This window comes from Bos indicus, chromosome 7 (assembly GCF_029378745.1).
Source record: "Bos indicus isolate NIAB-ARS_2022 breed Sahiwal x Tharparkar chromosome 7, NIAB-ARS_B.indTharparkar_mat_pri_1.0, whole genome shotgun sequence".
NCBI classification, from domain to species: Eukaryota; Metazoa; Chordata; class Mammalia; order Artiodactyla; family Bovidae; genus Bos; species Bos indicus.
This window is the reverse complement of record NC_091766.1, coordinates 3,652,386-3,667,885: the sequence shown is the minus strand read 5'-3', so window position 1 is coordinate 3,667,885 and position 15,500 is coordinate 3,652,386. Positions and strand designations below refer to the sequence as shown.

Sequence of the window (15,500 nt, the reverse complement as noted above, 5' to 3'; positions counted from 1 at the left end):
ACATGAGTTGAGCAAGCTCTGGAAGTTGGTGATGGACAGGGAAGCCTTAACGTGTTGCAGTCCATGGGGTCGCAAAGAGTAAAGTACATATCTGTGTGCCAGGCACAGCAGAGGAGCTTGAGAAATGGCAACTTTAAAATCGTGCATGCTGGTCCATGGACCCCACAACCCCTAGCCCATCTATTATAGGTAGGTGATAGAGTGGGCAATGGGATAGACACATCTGACTATTAACAACTTGGACTCAGACCAAAGGGCAAGCAGCAGGCTTACACAGGCCAGGAACCACTCTGGGCTCCAGAGGATGGAGACAGGCAGGTGGCAAGATGGAGGCAGGGGAACAGGTGGAGGAGACAGAGGACAAAAGGAAAGAGACCAAGGGGGAATGAGAACAGGGCCGAGGAGATGCCATGTTGAAGGATTCCAGCTCAGTCTGAGCCAAGGTGGACAATTCTGGGACACAGGGACAGACAGACCAAGCTGACAACAGAAGAGGCTTTGGAGATCTCAGAGTAGAAAAGTTTACTCCTTAAATCATGCCCTCCTTGTAGACCGCCTCAGTTCTCATGGGACAGGCAAGACCCCTGGAGGCTGCAAGGGGTCACAGACCTTTCCCAGCTCACACTTGGCACTCCCGTCTGTGCCCCTAAACAGTCAGCCTCAGGCAGACGGGGCTCCCATAGTCCGTCCTCGTCACCCTGCTTCCCCGGGCTGCGTGGCCCGAGAGTCCTCGTCTCTCTCACATTTATCGTCTACACCACCACAGACAAGAAAGCAGTCCACAGGGGTTACCAGGCATGTGCAGAAAAAAAATAGAAAAGTGTCTGTTAAAAAGCCCCCCAACCTGAGATGACTTCAGAGCCCAATTCTTGCACCCCATTCAACTCTCTCCCAGTTGCATAGATGACCCTAACCCGCAGGCTCAGAGACAGGCACAGCTGTGTGCCTGGGTAGGGCTGGCAGTGGTTCATGCCATGTCAGACTGATGGTCTGCCTTTAAGTCTGGCCCGCAGGTGCATCCACAGTGGCCCGGGGCAGCGATGTGGCATTTGCTGTACCCTGCTGAAATCCAAGGTTAGCTAAAGGGTGGAGTCCATCAGGGAATGGCCATTCTCAGGAAGCATGATGCGAATGCCAGTGCCTGTGGGAGTGGAGGCTGTGTAGCGAACAGACTCGTGGGTAGATGGGCGGAGGCAACGACAGCAGAGGAGACGGCGAAAAGTGCGGCGCATCTCAGCATCACGGCAGGAGTACACCACGGCGTTGACCAGTGAGTTGGCCTCGGCTAAGAGTAGGAAATACTTCTCCACTGCCAGGACGTTGCAGGACTTGCAGCCCAGACCATCCAGGAGCAGCACCACCTGGCCCGGCGTCCAGCAGACCACAAATGCCCCTGTGGGATAGAGCCTGACATGAGCAGGGCCAGCTGTTGCAACCGCTCAAAGCTGGGGGGAATCTCTAGATCTTGGGCGACAGCTGAGCGGTTTACAAGGAAATGCTTCCTGTCTTGCTGCCTTTGCAGCATGATGGGCAGAATGGCTAAGAAGGGGAACCTTTCTCTGATTTGTCTGCCTTTCCTAACTGGGACATGATGGACAGGTGGAGTAGGAAATGGCAACTACAGTACTCTTGCCTGGAAACTCCCATGGACAGTGGAGCCTGTCGGGCTACAGTCCATGGGGTTGAAAAGAGTCAGACACGACTGAGCACGCACACACACAGTGGACAGGACCCTGGACACTGAAGATTCTTTAGTGGGAAGGAGGTCACCGTGGGACTGGCCAGTTAGTTGGTGGGGGAAAAGGAATGATTGAGAAGAGCTGCTCTGCTTCTTGGGGGTGGTATGTGTCTTCAACCCAGACCATTCATTCTACATTTAACAGCTGAACTGACCCCATTACTCCTGGCTAAGAACCCTTAAGTTCCCACGGAACTCAGAACAAGCTATGACTCCTGTCTGTACCCTTTAAGGCTGTGCTGACCTCTCCTCACGTGGCCTTCTTCTGTCTTTGGGCTGGTCCTGTTGCAGCACTCACTTTCTGTTCCCTCTGCTTGGAACTCTTCCCTGGCCTCATCTCAGCTATCACTTCCTTGAAGAACATTCCCCACTCAAATCGTCCCCTCCCATCACGCTCGATCAGATTGGCAGTTGGGAAGCAGGGTACCACTCACCTAGGATGATGACAACAGTTTTGACCAGGTTCAGCGTTGTTTCACGGTAGCGGGGGTGGCAGCTGACATGCTCGGCCATGCGCTGCACTCGCCGCCTCACATAGAAGAAGATGCGGGTGTAGACAGCCACCATGAGCAGGAAGACGAGCAGACTGGACAGCGCCCAGACGGCGAGGTAGGAGCGGCTGAGCAGGGGGGCCATGCGAGAGCAGCGGTCCAGGGCACAGAGGCAGTGCCAGGAGTGGGCCGGCAACAGCCCCAGCCCCAGCGCGGCCACCCACACGCCCACAATCAGCATGATGACCCGGCCTGGGGGCAGGCGGCTGTGCAGCTGGACGGCCATCACACTGCGGTGCCGCTCCACGGCAATGGCCAGAAGTGTGGCCACGGAGGCCGTCAGGCTCGTGTCCAACAGGCCCTGCCGCACGAACCAGCCCTGGAGTGACAGCCGGGCTGTGCGCGGGCCTGTGTGGAACATGAGGAAGAGGTAGGCCACACCGGCAAAGAGGTCAGCTGCGGCCAGGTTGCCAAGCAGGTAGTAAATGGGTTGGTGGAAGCGGCGATTGGAGGCGATGGCTGCGATGACCAGCAGGTTGGTCAGAAGCACCAGCACGCTGACAGTCAGGCCCAGCGCCACCACAACCAGATCTTTGGGCCGCCAGTGGGAGCTGAGCTCCTTGCCACTGTTGTTGTAGAAGAAGCCGATGGTCTCATTGTAGTAGCACTGGCCCATGGTGACCATCTGGGGGCAGAGAAGGGGAAGTCAGTACGGGCAGTCCTTGGTGGAAGGACACAGAGGGGAGCAGCAGCCAGAGGGAGGGTTAAGACAGGAAGGGCAAGCGTCTCAAACTCAGATGAAAGTGAAAGCGAAAGTCCACGTATAGTCCACGGAACTCTCCAGGCCAGAATACTGGAGTGGGTAGCCTTTCCCTTCTGCAGGGGATCTTCCCAACCCAGGGACGGAACCCAGGTCTCCCGCATTGCAGGCGGATTCTTTACTAGATGTCTGACCGCCAGGGAAGATGCCTCATGGCAAAGTGGCAAAGTGGACAGGGCTGACCTGGAAAGAATGCTCCATGAGTTGGGGGGTGGGCGGCTGTTGCTTAATTACAAATAAGCTTCTTGTAAAGATAGCCCCTGAATCAAATGACTGGGCAGCTTTGTTTTTAACTGAAAAAAGCAAAACAAAATTCATTTGCCCACCCGGGGCCAATCTGTAACCAACTTGTGTTGGGTGGTGGTGGGGGGCGTAGATTAGGGCAGGACAAAGGGGTGTGAGCCGTGAAAGCAGACAAGGGAGGATCAGTTTGGTGTTGGGGTCAGTGCAGGGAGCAGAAACCAGCGGGCGTGTTCGCAGGGTGGGGCCACTGCTCGGACCTGGCAGGAGGTCGGTGCTGGGGTGTGGTGATCTGGGCGATCAGATTGGACAGTGAGGCAGCTCCATGAGTTGGGCGGCGGGCTTTGCTTTGCGCGCGAGTGCTCCCAAAGCAGGCGGTGCGTCGGGCCGCTCCGGGTGGGAGTGAAGACGCTGGCGGCCTCTGGGACAAAAGGGGCTGTCAGGAAGGCGGTGGCAGGCCTGGCCTAGGGGGGGTGGGGGTGGGACCCAGGCTGGGGGAGGAGAAGGAGGAAGGAGAAGAGGGTGAGGCGCCTGGGCCCCGCGGGCACGTGCCGCGCCCTCCCCGGAGCCCGCGCGCACCCAACCCCCAGTCGATGCCGGCCTCACCTGAGCCGCCCGTCACGCCGCAGACTGGGCGGCCCTGCGCCCGAGACCCATGGCCGGGCGACCAGAGCGGGAGCAGAAGAGCGTCTGGCAGCGCCGGGCCGGAGCGGCCGGGGAAGGGCGGGAGGCGGGGTCCCGCCGCCACGCCCCCGTCGCGGCGTCCCGCAGCCACCACCTGGGCGAGCCCCGCCCCGTCCCCGCCACCTGGAGGAGCCTTGCTTCCGCGGCCGCGGCGGGGACAGGGGCGTCCGGAACCGCAGCTCCCCGTTTCCTCTCCGTCTCGCAGCCCCTCGGCCGCCCCCTCCACTTCCGGCGCGGGACCCCCGCCTCCTGTCCCCGCACACCTCTCGCGCCTGCAATTGTGGGCCTTCGCGGGGCTGGCCGAGAGTTCCCGCCGTGACCTGGCACCGCCCGGGGCCGCGTCCTGGTGGTCGCTTGGTCCTCGTCCCCGCGCCGACCCTCCCCCGCCCGCTCCCTCGCGTCCAATCCGTCGCCGAGTTCCAAGCCACGCCCTGATCCGACCCCGCTCCCCTCGCCCGGACCCCAGCCCCTCCTTGGCTTCGCCGGCCCAGAGCTACCGCTCGCCTGGCCCCAGCTGACTGTCCTGTCGCACTCAGGTTTCTCGGAATGCCTCCCTCCTCAGCGCTGTTCCCTGCCCGGCCCACGCCCGTGGCAGCCCTGGACTCCCACGTCCCAGAGCACACAGCCCTATTGTCTCGGTTATCTGCACTTTGTTTGATTTCCCAGGACTGGATCGCACGCGGAGCTCTGGGAGGGCCGGCCCCTGTGACTCAGCCAGGTGTCCAGGCCCAGCCTCTACCGCCTGTACGTGCTCGGCGGTGTTCTGAGGTGAAAATAAGAGGGCTTTGGCTTCTGTAGTCGGTGAAAATGAAGCGGAAGACTGCTGCCTTACCGACCTCTCCTGTGTCACCCTCCCCCAGCAAAGAAAGACACTCAAGGATATAAAAGACACAGTTTATTCAGAGGCCACCAGACCCCAGGCACCACCAGGATGCTGAGTCTGGGTTGCCACACCCTCCAAGATCTGGTCACTTGGGATCAGCTAAGGAGGCAGACAGAGATGGGGGAGTGGCCACAACCAAAGTAGCAAAAAGCACCCCTGTCTCAAGGATCCCATGACCTATATTGACCCTGAGTAACCTCTGAACCTGAGTGGCCCTGATACTTGACATTGACCTGTGTCTTGTAGAGGGTAAGCTGGTACCGCCAAAAGAGTTTTAGTTCTCCACTAGGCCATGTAGTCTTTCCTCAGAGGAATTCTCCAGACACCCCAACATTTAACTCCTGGGAAGTTGGGCCCATCTTCTCAGTCCTGGCCTTCTTGATCAGAGTGCTGGAATAGTCAGAGGCGATCCTCAGCCTCCTCAGTTTGGGGGTCTGGGCAGCAGGTGGCCGTGGGCACAGACTCGCTGTGCAGCTTGGAGAGTAGCCTGGCTGTCTCCTGGGTGATCTCAAAATGCTTGGGCAGAGGGGTGCGGCGCAGAGGGCTGTCCTCACGGATGGTAGCGGCAGGGCTGGGTCCTCGCCTCTGCAAGCTCCCTTGGGGCACTGATGTGACGGAGGTCTCCTCGGACAATTTGGAAGCCACCAGGGCCAAGCCAGACAGCTGGTGGGTGACAGGCCGCACACCTCCCCGGGGATACTTCACTGGCTGGCGGCTGAAGTGGCCACGAGGCTGTGTCCCCAGGGGTGAGTCCTCAGACCCTTGGCTGGACACTGTGGGATAGGGTGGTCAATGCTAAGCACCCCAAAGTCCTCTGGATACCACCCTCCATTGTCATCACAAAGTCCAGCGACCCCAGGGCAGGAGCAACCCCAGAACCCTGGGCTAACCTCCAACACACTCACCTTCCCCTCCCTCATTTTTGATGTCTTCGGTTATTTCCTCTTCCTGCTCACTCTGCAGAGTTGAAATCTGTAAGAAGAAACCCAGGAATGAGACCTCCAGCAATAAAATCCCAGTTCTTGGAGATTCTTGAACCAGCAATAAAATCGCAGTTCTTGGAGACTCTGCTGCTGCTGCTGCTAAGTCGCTTCAGTCGTGTCCGACTCTGTGCGACCCCGTAGACGGCAGCCCACCAGGCCCCACCGTCCCTGGGATTCTCCAGGCAAGAACACTGGAGACTCTAGAACCAGCAATAAAATCCCAGTTCTTGGAGACTCCTGAACATGCCAAAGCTCCTCGTTTCAGTTTTGTTATTTGGGGAGAGATGATGCCCTCAAGAATGTACTGCTTGCCCTCCTGAGAAGAGGTGTCATTAATCTCAACTGTGGGCTCTGTAAAGTGGGAATGTCTTTGTTCAGCAGAGGTTGTTGGTTGTTAGTCACTCAGTTGTGTCTGACTCTTTGCGACCCCATGAACTATAGCCCACTGGGCTCCTCTGGCCACAGGATTCTCCAGGCAAGAATACCGGGGTGGGTTGCCATTCCCTGCTCCAGGGGATATTCCCGACCCAGGGATCGAACCCAGGTCTCCCGCATTACAGGCAGCAGAGGACCAGCCTGGAAAGTGACAGCCATCTCTCCGTTAGGAAGGGGTGAACTACTGATCTCCATCCTGCTATACTTTCTGCAATTTTAGGCCTGCTTTTTTAGCTTATCTGTGTACCTTTTAGTTTATCCTTTCGCTAAATGCTAATAGCAGTTGGAATGCTCTCTCTCGGTCCTGAGCACTTTCTGAAGTTCTGAGTCCCACACCTCACTCACAGCCCCTTTTCCGGCTCTGGGGTGCTACAGGGGAGATCCAAGCTCTCAGGAATGGTGAGTATATCAGGACCTGAGGGACAGGAAGCCTCCCCTAAGAGTCCCATCTATATATGGTTTTCACTAACAGTAGGTACCTCTTAGGGCACTTACTATGCAAACTCACCTGCACTGTAGGTATGCAGTCAATGGAGGCTTGCACACCCCTCTTTGGCCTCACTTCCTACCACCTTCCCCTCACTCATTCATTACAGCATAGGGCTGTGTCCTGAACACAGCAGGCATGGTCCCACCTCAGGGCTGTTGTACTGGCTGTTCCCTTTGCCTGGAACACCCTTTCCCTGTTCTCCACCTGGCTTACTTCCCCCTCACATCTTTCTAGTCTTTGAGCGGACTCATCTTCTTCATGGGACGCACCCACAGCCTCCTATTTACCGTTACAAACTGCCCACCACCTCTCACCTTGGTGCCCTTGACGTCTCTTACTTTACCCAACCCTTTCTTTCCTTTAGAGTACTCATCACCTTGTAACATCCTATATACCTTTGTATAACTTTGTATCATATATCTTGTTTATTGTTGGTTTTTTCCTCACTAGAAGGGAGGCAACCAAGAGGGTGGACTCTGAGTATTTTGCTGATATATATGTAATGCCTAGAACAATGCTTGGCACACAGTAGGTGTTCAATAAATATTCTGTTGAAGGAATCAATAGTATTCATGTTAGGATCTCTGCAAGGCTGTACCCTGTTGTTATCCCATTATTTCCCACCACTCCATTCCTTACTTTTCCTTTCAGGATGAGCGCAGGGTCAATAATAAAGGAGGAAGGGAATAAAATAGACAATTTTAAAGGGGAAGGAAGGAAGGAAGACAGGAGAGAGAGTGGGAGGATTACATGGAGAGCAGGTTCTCCCCATGTCTGTGGGCCCAGCAGGTTCCTACCTCTGGGAGCGTGGCCTCGGGATGCTTCTCCAGGGCACCAAGGAGCATGGCGTCTGGGTCCCGGTCTGAGGCTAGGGATAAGGGCAGGGGGTCCAGGACAAGTTGTAAGTGTGGTGGCTGGAGGCTAGCTGGGAGGGTCGCAGGGGGTGGGCTGGGGTCTCGGGGCAGGGGCTCAGTGGCCAGGAGGAGCTCGTCAGGCCCAAAGATCTGCTCATAGTGCACAATGAGGAACTCGACGAGCTGAGCCTGGTGTGCGGAATCCAGCAGGCAGGTGACAGGCCCGGCACCTGCTGGCCCTGGACCGTCGGGCAGCCGCAACAGCGTCGGCCCAAATACAATGCCCAGGTTGTTGGCAGACATCTTGTTGTCCTCAAACTGTGCAGCCACCCTGGAGCAGAAGGAGCAGAAGGATCAGGGCCCTGAGTGTCTGATTACTGGTCACTGGGTAGGACCTGCAAACCAGGCTAGTGGCGACTTGCTCAAGTCATGGGTAAGAGGTCCTGGTCATTGTTTGCGACCAGTAGCCACAAGCCTGGAGATGGGGGTCAAGGGTCAGCATCCAAAGTCAGAAGTCATGTATTAAGTTTCAGAGCTCAGAAAACACATACAAAGGTCAGAAGTCAGTGTCAGGGGTCAGTGGTCCCATGTCTAAGGAGGGCACAACAGTCTGAGCCTCAGATCAGAAGTCACGTGTCAAGATCAAGGACAGTGCACACCTGAACAGATGGGCCACCAGGTGCCGCAGGGTGCTGTAGTTAGAGTCGGGCAGCTGCACCAAGAGGGTCTTCAGCGAGCGGATAACCTCAGGGCTGGGGCTGGGGGTCCCAGGGTCGTGCACAGGGTCTGCATGCAGGGTCTTAGCCAGAGAGATGAAGGCATCGTAGAGGTGGAAGGGGACCACGGGGTCAGTGAGCTGGGGGTGGAATGGCAGGGGGGATATGGGTGTGGGTGGGCTGCAGAGGGTCCTCAGCCTGAGCCCATCTGGCCCATGAGTCCCAAGCCACTGAGCACCCACCTCCTGGAGGAATCTCTTGAGAACACTCGAGACATCATGAGGTGAGTTCCCTGACAGGTCAACCAATGCTCGGCCATTCTCAAAAGCCTGGCACAGCCGTTCCACGCGGACCCTGGACCCGCTGACCCGATAAATGCCCTGCAGGGCAGGGGTGGGAAGTGGACACCTGGCTTGCAGTCTGGCCATTGAGAGGGCTGGGTCACTACTGGGGGTGGTCAAAGGTCAAGGCAGCACCTGCACGTGGAGCGCGCGCTGTTCTATCTCGGCCGTGCACCTGGTGATCACAAAAGGCACCTCCTCCGGGAAGTCCCTGGGCAGCTGCAGGAAGCTGACCCCAAACAGGGGCGTCCGGGCTGGTAGCCGCTTATGTCCACAGAGGATCAGTAGGGTCTCGAGGCAGCGCTTGTGGCAGGCCAGAAAGCACTGAGGGACGGTAATGAGGGTCAGTGGGGAGAGAAGGTCATAGAGATACTCAGGGGGTTCATAGGGGAGCATCAGATCAGGGCAGGCCTCTCATGGGAAGGTCTTAGGAATCTCAGGTCACGGAGATGCCTGTGGTCAGAGAGGTCACTGGGGGTCAGCAGAAGTCATTAGGTCGTCAGCCCAGGCCGTACCTCCTCGCACTCTGTCCCGCTGACCATGAAAGCCTCACACTCTCGGCACTTGGCTGGGCCCCGCAGCCGCCGCAACCGGTGGGTCTGGGCCGCGTTGGATAGTATCCACTTCTTGAAGGGGGTCCCTGGCCCGTTCTCCAGCCCATCTCCCAGGTCTGCAGGGAGGGAGACAGGGGTCAGAAGTGCCTAATCCATCCCCAGCCCACCTCCACCTGCTTCCAGCCTCACCAGGGTCTCGCTCCTCAAAGTCATCTGAAGACTCGGTGCCTATGGATGACACTTTTACCAGCCGCCTTGTGCCAGAGCCTGGAGTCAGAAGGTTACAGAGGGTGAGGGTCACAGAGGTCATGGGGGAAGCTCCAAGGCTAAGGAGACCTTCCTGGTCTTCAGCCTTCCCAAAGCACCCACGGATGCCCTTGGGGAAAGGGTCAGAGGTCAGGGGGGTCAGACAGATCAGGGGTTAGGGGCTGAAGAATATAGGTCAGTAACCTGAGGGTAGTGGTGGTTCCAAGTTGGATCAAGAGAATGGGTCAGAGGTTGAGAAAATAGGTCAGGGATGCAGGGTAGGTCAGAGGTCAAAGAAAGAGGGTTTGAGATTGAGGGTCGGAGCCTGGCCAGGGGCCGAGGATGGTCCCACCTGGACTGGAAGTGGGAGAGTCCTGGGAGCGAGACTCGCTGCTGCCGCCCACACTGTCCACATCGCTGCCCACAGTGGGGCCCGGAGCTCCTAGGGAGGGGCAGGCCAGTCAGGTGTGGCCTTCTCCCCACACCACTCCTGCCCGCCTTCCACGGTACTCACCCTGGCAGCCTGTGCCTGTGTCTTCCCAAGGGCCTGGCTCAGCTGCACTCTCATCCAGCTGTGGAGGGGGTGCTCCAGAGAGCTTCTTTCTTGTGTCCAGGGGGGAACTGAGAGGAGAGGTTTGAGGGCTCTGATAATCAGGAAGCTGGCCTGGGACTGACATCACCCCTGGCATCCCTTTTAGGACCCAACTTCAAGGACTTAGGTCTGCAAGCCCTTATGGCCATGGGCATCATCGCCCCCAGTGCAGTAACCCCAAATTCCCAACCCTCCCACGACTAGGACAACCCCACCCAAATGCCTGGCGCCGCCGCGTCTCCCTGGCTTCCTATTTGACCCTGCTCCTGGGGACCCACCTGTGCGTGAACTCCTGGAAAGAATAGGCGGGTGGCGGGGGCGGTGGGGAGTGGGGCCTTATGGCCCTCACGAACTCTTGGTATCGCTGGCCGGGCTCGAAGGGAGCGCAGCACTCGGCCAGGGCAGCGAAGGCGCGGGGGCCATGCTCTGCCTGAGCCCCTCGAAGCCCGAACAATCCCAGGGTCACCTGTGGGCGGAGCCCGCGTGTGAGAGGGGCGGAGCCCGCGTGTGAGAGGGGCAGAGCCTGGGAGCCTGGGGCGTGGCCTGACCCTGAGCGACACCAGCTCCATCCAGGCTGGTCCAGGCTTGGGGGCCGGGCAGGGCAGTGGGAGGTGGCTGAGGGATTGAGCCTGCCGCTGGCATAGGGGTGTGATCAGAACCCGGGTGGGTCAACCTCGGGGGAGGACCCCTTGAGTGGGGAACGAGAAAGGAAGTGCTGTCAGGGTCTGGGGGCGGGAACTGGCTGTCCCAGGAGAGGGAGCCAGTCCTGGTGCACCAGAGGCGGTCTAGGGGCAGGTGAGGCCCAGTGGTGCTAATGAGCGTGGCGGGCAGCCGTCGGGTTAGGGTCTCACCCGCCTCAGCACTTCGTCCCCCTGCAGCACCAGTTTGCGCACGTGTGACACGATCCGCTGCTTGGCGGCCTCTAGTTCCTGTTGCCGCGCATTGGCCTCTCTGACGCAGGCCTGGTACAGCGCTTCGGCCTCCTGTGCCTGGAGAAACCGAGGCAGGGAGCGTGTATGGGAGAGATCCGTGGGGCTGGGGGCGCCGAAGCGCAGCGGGGCACCGTCCCCACCTTGGCCTGGGCCTCTTCTCGAGAGCGCCGCCGCCGCTCCTGCTGTTTGTTGGGGCCTGGTGAGGCCTGGAGAGCCAGGTCTTCCGGCGATACCTGGGAACGCACCCGCAGCTCCTCACTGCGCTGCGTGTACTGGAGCTGGGCCCGCCGCAGCGCCTGCACCGCCTCGTTCTAGGGGCGGAAGAGGGACGAGTCTTCCGGCTTCTTCATCTCCTCCCCCAACCCGCTTTCCCAGCCCGCAACCCTAGGCCTCACCATCCGCTTCTGCTCTTTCATCCACTGCTCCTTGAACTCCTTCCGCCACTTCTCAATCTCAGTCCGTTTGGCAGCCAAGGGCTGGGAAGGATGGGGAATGAGGAATGCTGCCTGGGTTGCTTGGTCATCCCATTCACCGGGGCCACACGTCTTTCACCCTCTGGACCCTTTTCTAGGTCTACACCCTCTCCTGGGTCTTCTCCCCCAGATCTGCCCTCCCCTACCCCCGTGGCCTCTCCGCAAAGAATCTCGGTGGTCACTTCCATCCTTTGGGTCTGGAGCTGGGGATGCCAAGGCTCTCTTCCTGAGTACACTCAGCATCTTGCCCCATGGCCCGCGGACAAACAAAAGCAGTTTTGTAATCACACAGGAAGCCTGGTTTGAATCTCTGCTGGGTAACCTTGGGCAAGTTCCGCAGCATCCCTGGTCTCGGCTTCCTCATCAGCAAATGGTGCTGATGGTAATGATGCCTCCCCGGATGCTTGTAGAGAAATGATGCATGAGGGGCCCCCTCACCTGGTAGTAGTCTCTTTTCTGCTGGGCCAGTGTCTCCATGGCCAGGTTTCCTAGGCTGAGGTCGTGCTCCAGAAACAGGAGGTAGATATATTGCAATGACATTTGGCTCTGGGGAGGGGAGAGGCAGCTGGTGTTAGAGGATGCTGAGGATCTAGGAGGGCCCAGCTGGGATTCTGAAGGGGTTGGGCTCTGGGGGCCAGTGTCTGCTCAGGGCTACCTGCTGCTGGATTGACACCTTGCCAGCCTCAGCAATCTTCATGATGTTTTTGGCAAACTCCAGCTCTGGGGGTAGACAGCAGGGGTCTGAGTTAGGTGGGGTGCGAGTACTGCAGGGTCGAGCGCAGGGCCTGGGACTGGGCCCAAGGAGCCCTCACCGTAACTGGCTCTCTTCTCAGTCCAGGCCAGCAAATCCTTGACGTAGCGGCTCCAGGTCTTGGCATACTCCAGGGCTGCATCCACGCCCCCCTTGGTTCGGATGAGCCGCAAGTCCAGTTCCTCCCCTGGGGCAGATGGGTGGACCTCTGAAACTTCCCTGAGCCCTCAGACCAGACCAGTGAACCCTGTTCTACATCCTATGGCTTCTCCAAACACTGCCTTGCTTTTACGTATCCAGGTTGCTATCTTACACGAATTCTCTGCTGAGACTGGGGCTCCCTGAGGACAGGGGTTCATGTCTGCTGTGTGCACTGCCATGTCCCTGGTGCACGGAACAGGCAGTTGGTGATGAAGGACTCCTTTCTGCCCCCATGCTTCTGGGCCCAGAGCCCCCTACCTGTAAGGGGTGCAGGATCCTCTGGGGAGGGGCCACTCCAACGGCTGGTTTCACTGGTCTGAGGGGTGGGAGGAGACAGCATTCAGGAACACGAAGTGCAAGTGCCCCACTTTCCTCGGTCTGTCCTCTGAGGCCCCTTCTCCCTGTCCCCTGGGTTCCATCTCTCACCAAAGCGGCTGTGGGGTTCTTGTCAGGTTCTGGATCTCCTGAAATCACAGGGTCTCCAGCCAGCATCTCAAGAGTCCTGGGAAGTCAGGGAGTCAGGATGCCACCCTCCACCGAGTCTGTCCCACCTAGGGTGCTAGGGACCCCAGGGCAGTTTGGGGATGGTCCTAGATATCACCTCTGTGACATCTGTCATATCTGGGGGTCCTGAGGGATGGGACTTTAGGGAGGGAAGTAAGTGAGCTTTTTTTTTTTTAATGAAATTTGAGATAGAATTTGAAGGATCCTGGGTAACTTTGGGGTTTAGAGTAGCATTATAAAGCTCTCCAATGTTTTAAGGGATCACAAGCATCACAAGGATACGTGGGGGCCCTAGGATCGCTCTGGGGGTTGCTGGTGGGTTTAGGGGGTTGAATTTGGGGATATTCAGATGTGTTGAAGGCCCTCTCTTAGGCTTCTTGGGTTATTAGGTAAGTGCATCCAGAAGCTGCAGGTTCCTAAAGGGGCTTTGGGCATCTAAATGGTTAGGGATTTAGGGATCCTGGCAGAATTTGGGGTGACTCAGGCTCAGACTCACACGTTCCCCAGTGAGATCTCGAGGTTGTCCAGGCTTCGGAAGATGTCACTGTACCTCTTCCTGCTCTCAGGAGCCGGGGGTAACCCTTGGAGAGGGGAGTATCACACATGGGGCAACAGAAGCCTCTCTCCACCCACTGCACCTTGGCAGGTCGTTTGGAGGGTGAGGATGGCGAGCAGGGGTGGGGGTGGGATCGGGGGTGGGGGGATGGGGGAGGGGAGGTGGGGTGGGAGGGTGGAGGGAAAGAGAAACGAAAGAAAGAGAGATAGAGTTCTGGTCCCATGGGGAGTGCAGGATGGTGTGGGTGTTTGAGCTGGGATGGCGGGAGTGTGGGCTTGGGTGGGGCCCGACTCAGGACAGGCAGACGGACTCAGGCACAACCCAACACAGAGACCGCGGCTTGGAGAAGCAGAGACACCCACACATGCATGGGCCTAGAAGCAAAGTGACAAAACAGATGTCCTAGATACAGCCACACTATCTCCAGGGACAGAGACAGCTTGACAATGGAGCCACATGGACCTCAGGCCAGACAGATGGAAATACACGTGGGACAGACCAGCACAGGGCCCGCGGCAGAAACACACACGGGCAGATTGAAACCCGGAGAGGCATAAAGACCAAATGACACTCAATATGCAAATCAGAGACACAAAGACTGGCGGAAACAAAGTCGGACCTCGCCACGTTTCTGCTGCAGGCACCCCTTCTAGGGGGCGCAGACCAGCATGTTCCCCTCCCTGGGCAATGGAGTAGCTGGGTGGGGATCCTGCCGCGTTGCCCTCTCCATCAGCAGTCGTGACACCCTGCCCCCATCACAAATATCAGAAGCAGAAGCGGCCACTTCCCCTTCCTGGGCCCCCTCCCCCAGACATCCGGGGTGAACTCCTACGGGGGAGGGGGTCAGGGGCTGGTGTCCCGGACCCCCTCTCAGCTTGGGAGTCCCCACAGTGGAGAATTCCCGCGTCCTCCCCATTCAGGAACTCCTCTCCCAGCTTTCCGGACAGAGAGGGTCAGGAGGGGACTCTCACTGATTTAGGAAGTAGGATACGGTCGGGAGAGGCCCCTCGAGGATCACGAGTCCCGGACCGCCTACCCGGCTCTGTTGAGTCCATGCTCCGGCCCTAGGGTCGCTCGGCTAGGATGGGGACTGGGATGGAATCGCGCGCCGGCGCCGCCGGGGCCAAGCCCCGGTTTCCTGCCTCGGCCGCCGCTGCCGGGGTTCCGCGCGGCCCCGCCTCGCGAAGGCCCCGCCCCCAACCACGCCTCTGCTGCTAGGCCACACCCTCCAGGCAAAGACGCGCGGACCACGGCCCCTGCCGGAGCGGCCGGGGGTGCACTCAGGACTCCTGAGTGACCGGCCGAAACAACTCCATCCTGGCCAGGGTTTCCTCTTCCCAGATCTTTATGGGGCCCCCTAACCCCAGCATACTCCCTTTACAGTGGCCAGAGGAGCCTGTCCCAAACTTTTCCCGTTCTACGACCCAGTGACACCCCTGCCCGTCTCTTGGAACTCAGTGGGAGCCCCCTGGTGGTGGTCTGATGTTCTGCCCCATTCCGGTTGAATCTGAAGTCTCCGAAAGCTGAATGCCGAAGAACTGATGCTTTTAAACTGTGGTGTTGAAGACTCTTGAGAGTCCCTTGGACTGCGAGGAGATCAAACCAGTCCATCCTAAAGGAAATCAGTCTTGAATATTCACTGGAAGGACTGATGCTGAAGCTGAAACCCCAATACTTTGGCCACCTGATGCGAAGAACTGATTCATTGGAATAGACCCTGTTGCTGGGAAAGATTGAAGGCGGGAGGTGAAGGGGACGCCAGAAGATGAGATAGTTGGATGGCATCACCAACTCGATGGACATGAGTTTGACCAAGCTTCCGGAGTTGGTGATGGACAGGAAAGCCTGGCATGCTGCAGTCCATGGGGTCACAAAGAGCTGGACACAACTTGAGCGACTGAACTGACTGAACACAGCAGTCCTCAATCTTTTTGTCACCAGGGACCGGTTTTCTGGAAGACAATTTTCCCATGAATAGAGGGGGTCAGGGCACGGGTATGGTTTCAGGATGATTGG

At 58.2% G+C, this 15,500-nt stretch overlaps 3 protein-coding genes across 4 annotated transcripts; 1 reads left to right on the top strand and 2 right to left on the bottom strand.

Annotated features, from left to right (window-relative positions):
* Positions 1–505: 505 nt before the first annotated feature.
* LPAR2 (lysophosphatidic acid receptor 2) lies at positions 506–4,347 on the bottom strand. Of its 2 annotated transcripts, XM_019963762.2 has the most exons (4): positions 3,896–4,343; positions 3,550–3,710; positions 2,173–2,914; positions 506–1,393 (listed from the first exon to the last, which is right to left on the bottom strand). In XM_019963762.2, the coding sequence occupies exons 3-4, from the start codon at positions 2,912–2,914 to the stop codon at positions 1,080–1,082; spliced, it is 1,056 nt and encodes a 351-aa protein (XP_019819321.1). In that variant the 5' UTR covers positions 3,550–3,710; positions 3,896–4,343; the 3' UTR covers positions 506–1,079. The 2 variants fall into 2 exon arrangements, with proteins under 2 accessions (XP_019819321.1, XP_019819324.1); XM_019963765.2 differs by lacking the exon at positions 3,550–3,710 and having other exon boundaries at positions 3,896–4,347.
* On the top strand, positions 3,883–4,491 carry LOC139183903 (uncharacterized). Its single transcript, XM_070792204.1, has one exon. The coding sequence runs from the start codon at positions 3,883–3,885 to the stop codon at positions 4,489–4,491; it is 609 nt and encodes a 202-aa protein (XP_070648305.1).
* Positions 4,492–4,853: 362 nt separating this feature from the next.
* GMIP (GEM interacting protein) lies at positions 4,854–14,655 on the bottom strand. The gene is made up of 21 exons (XM_019963760.2): positions 14,521–14,655; positions 13,425–13,509; positions 12,851–12,926; positions 12,683–12,740; positions 12,285–12,410; positions 12,128–12,192; positions 11,911–12,018; positions 11,395–11,475; positions 11,140–11,310; positions 10,919–11,056; positions 10,346–10,533; positions 9,990–10,096; positions 9,828–9,917; positions 9,419–9,496; positions 9,191–9,345; positions 8,811–8,999; positions 8,577–8,714; positions 8,278–8,474; positions 7,562–7,949; positions 5,762–5,828; positions 4,854–5,629 (listed from the first exon to the last, which is right to left on the bottom strand). Exons 1-21 carry the CDS (start codon positions 14,537–14,539, stop codon positions 5,256–5,258), a joined length of 2,898 nt encoding a protein of 965 aa, XP_019819319.2. The 5' UTR covers positions 14,540–14,655; the 3' UTR covers positions 4,854–5,255.
* Positions 14,656–15,500: the final 845 nt, after the last annotated feature.

Bases quoted from the DNA above. Each gene is read 5' to 3' on its own strand.
- GMIP (XM_019963760.2), bottom strand. The intron at 10,097-10,345 runs GTGGGTCCCCAG...CTCTCCTCTCAG, and splicing joins TTCCAGGAGTTCACGCACAG to TTCCCCCCTGGACACAAGAA. The intron at 8,715-8,810 runs GTGCTGCCTTGA...CCTGCCCTGCAG, and splicing joins AGCGCGCGCTCCACGTGCAG to GGCATTTATCGGGTCAGCGG.
- LOC139183903 (XM_070792204.1), top strand. From the start codon at position 3,883: ATGCCGGCCTCACCTGAGCCGCCCGTCACGCCGCAGACTGGGCGGCCC.
- LPAR2 (XM_019963765.2), bottom strand. From the start codon at position 2,914: ATGGTCACCATGGGCCAGTGCTACTACAATGAGACCATCGGCTTCTTC. The intron at 1,394-2,172 runs GTGAGTGGTACC...TCTATCCCACAG, and splicing joins AACTGTTGTCATCATCCTAG to GGGCATTTGTGGTCTGCTGG.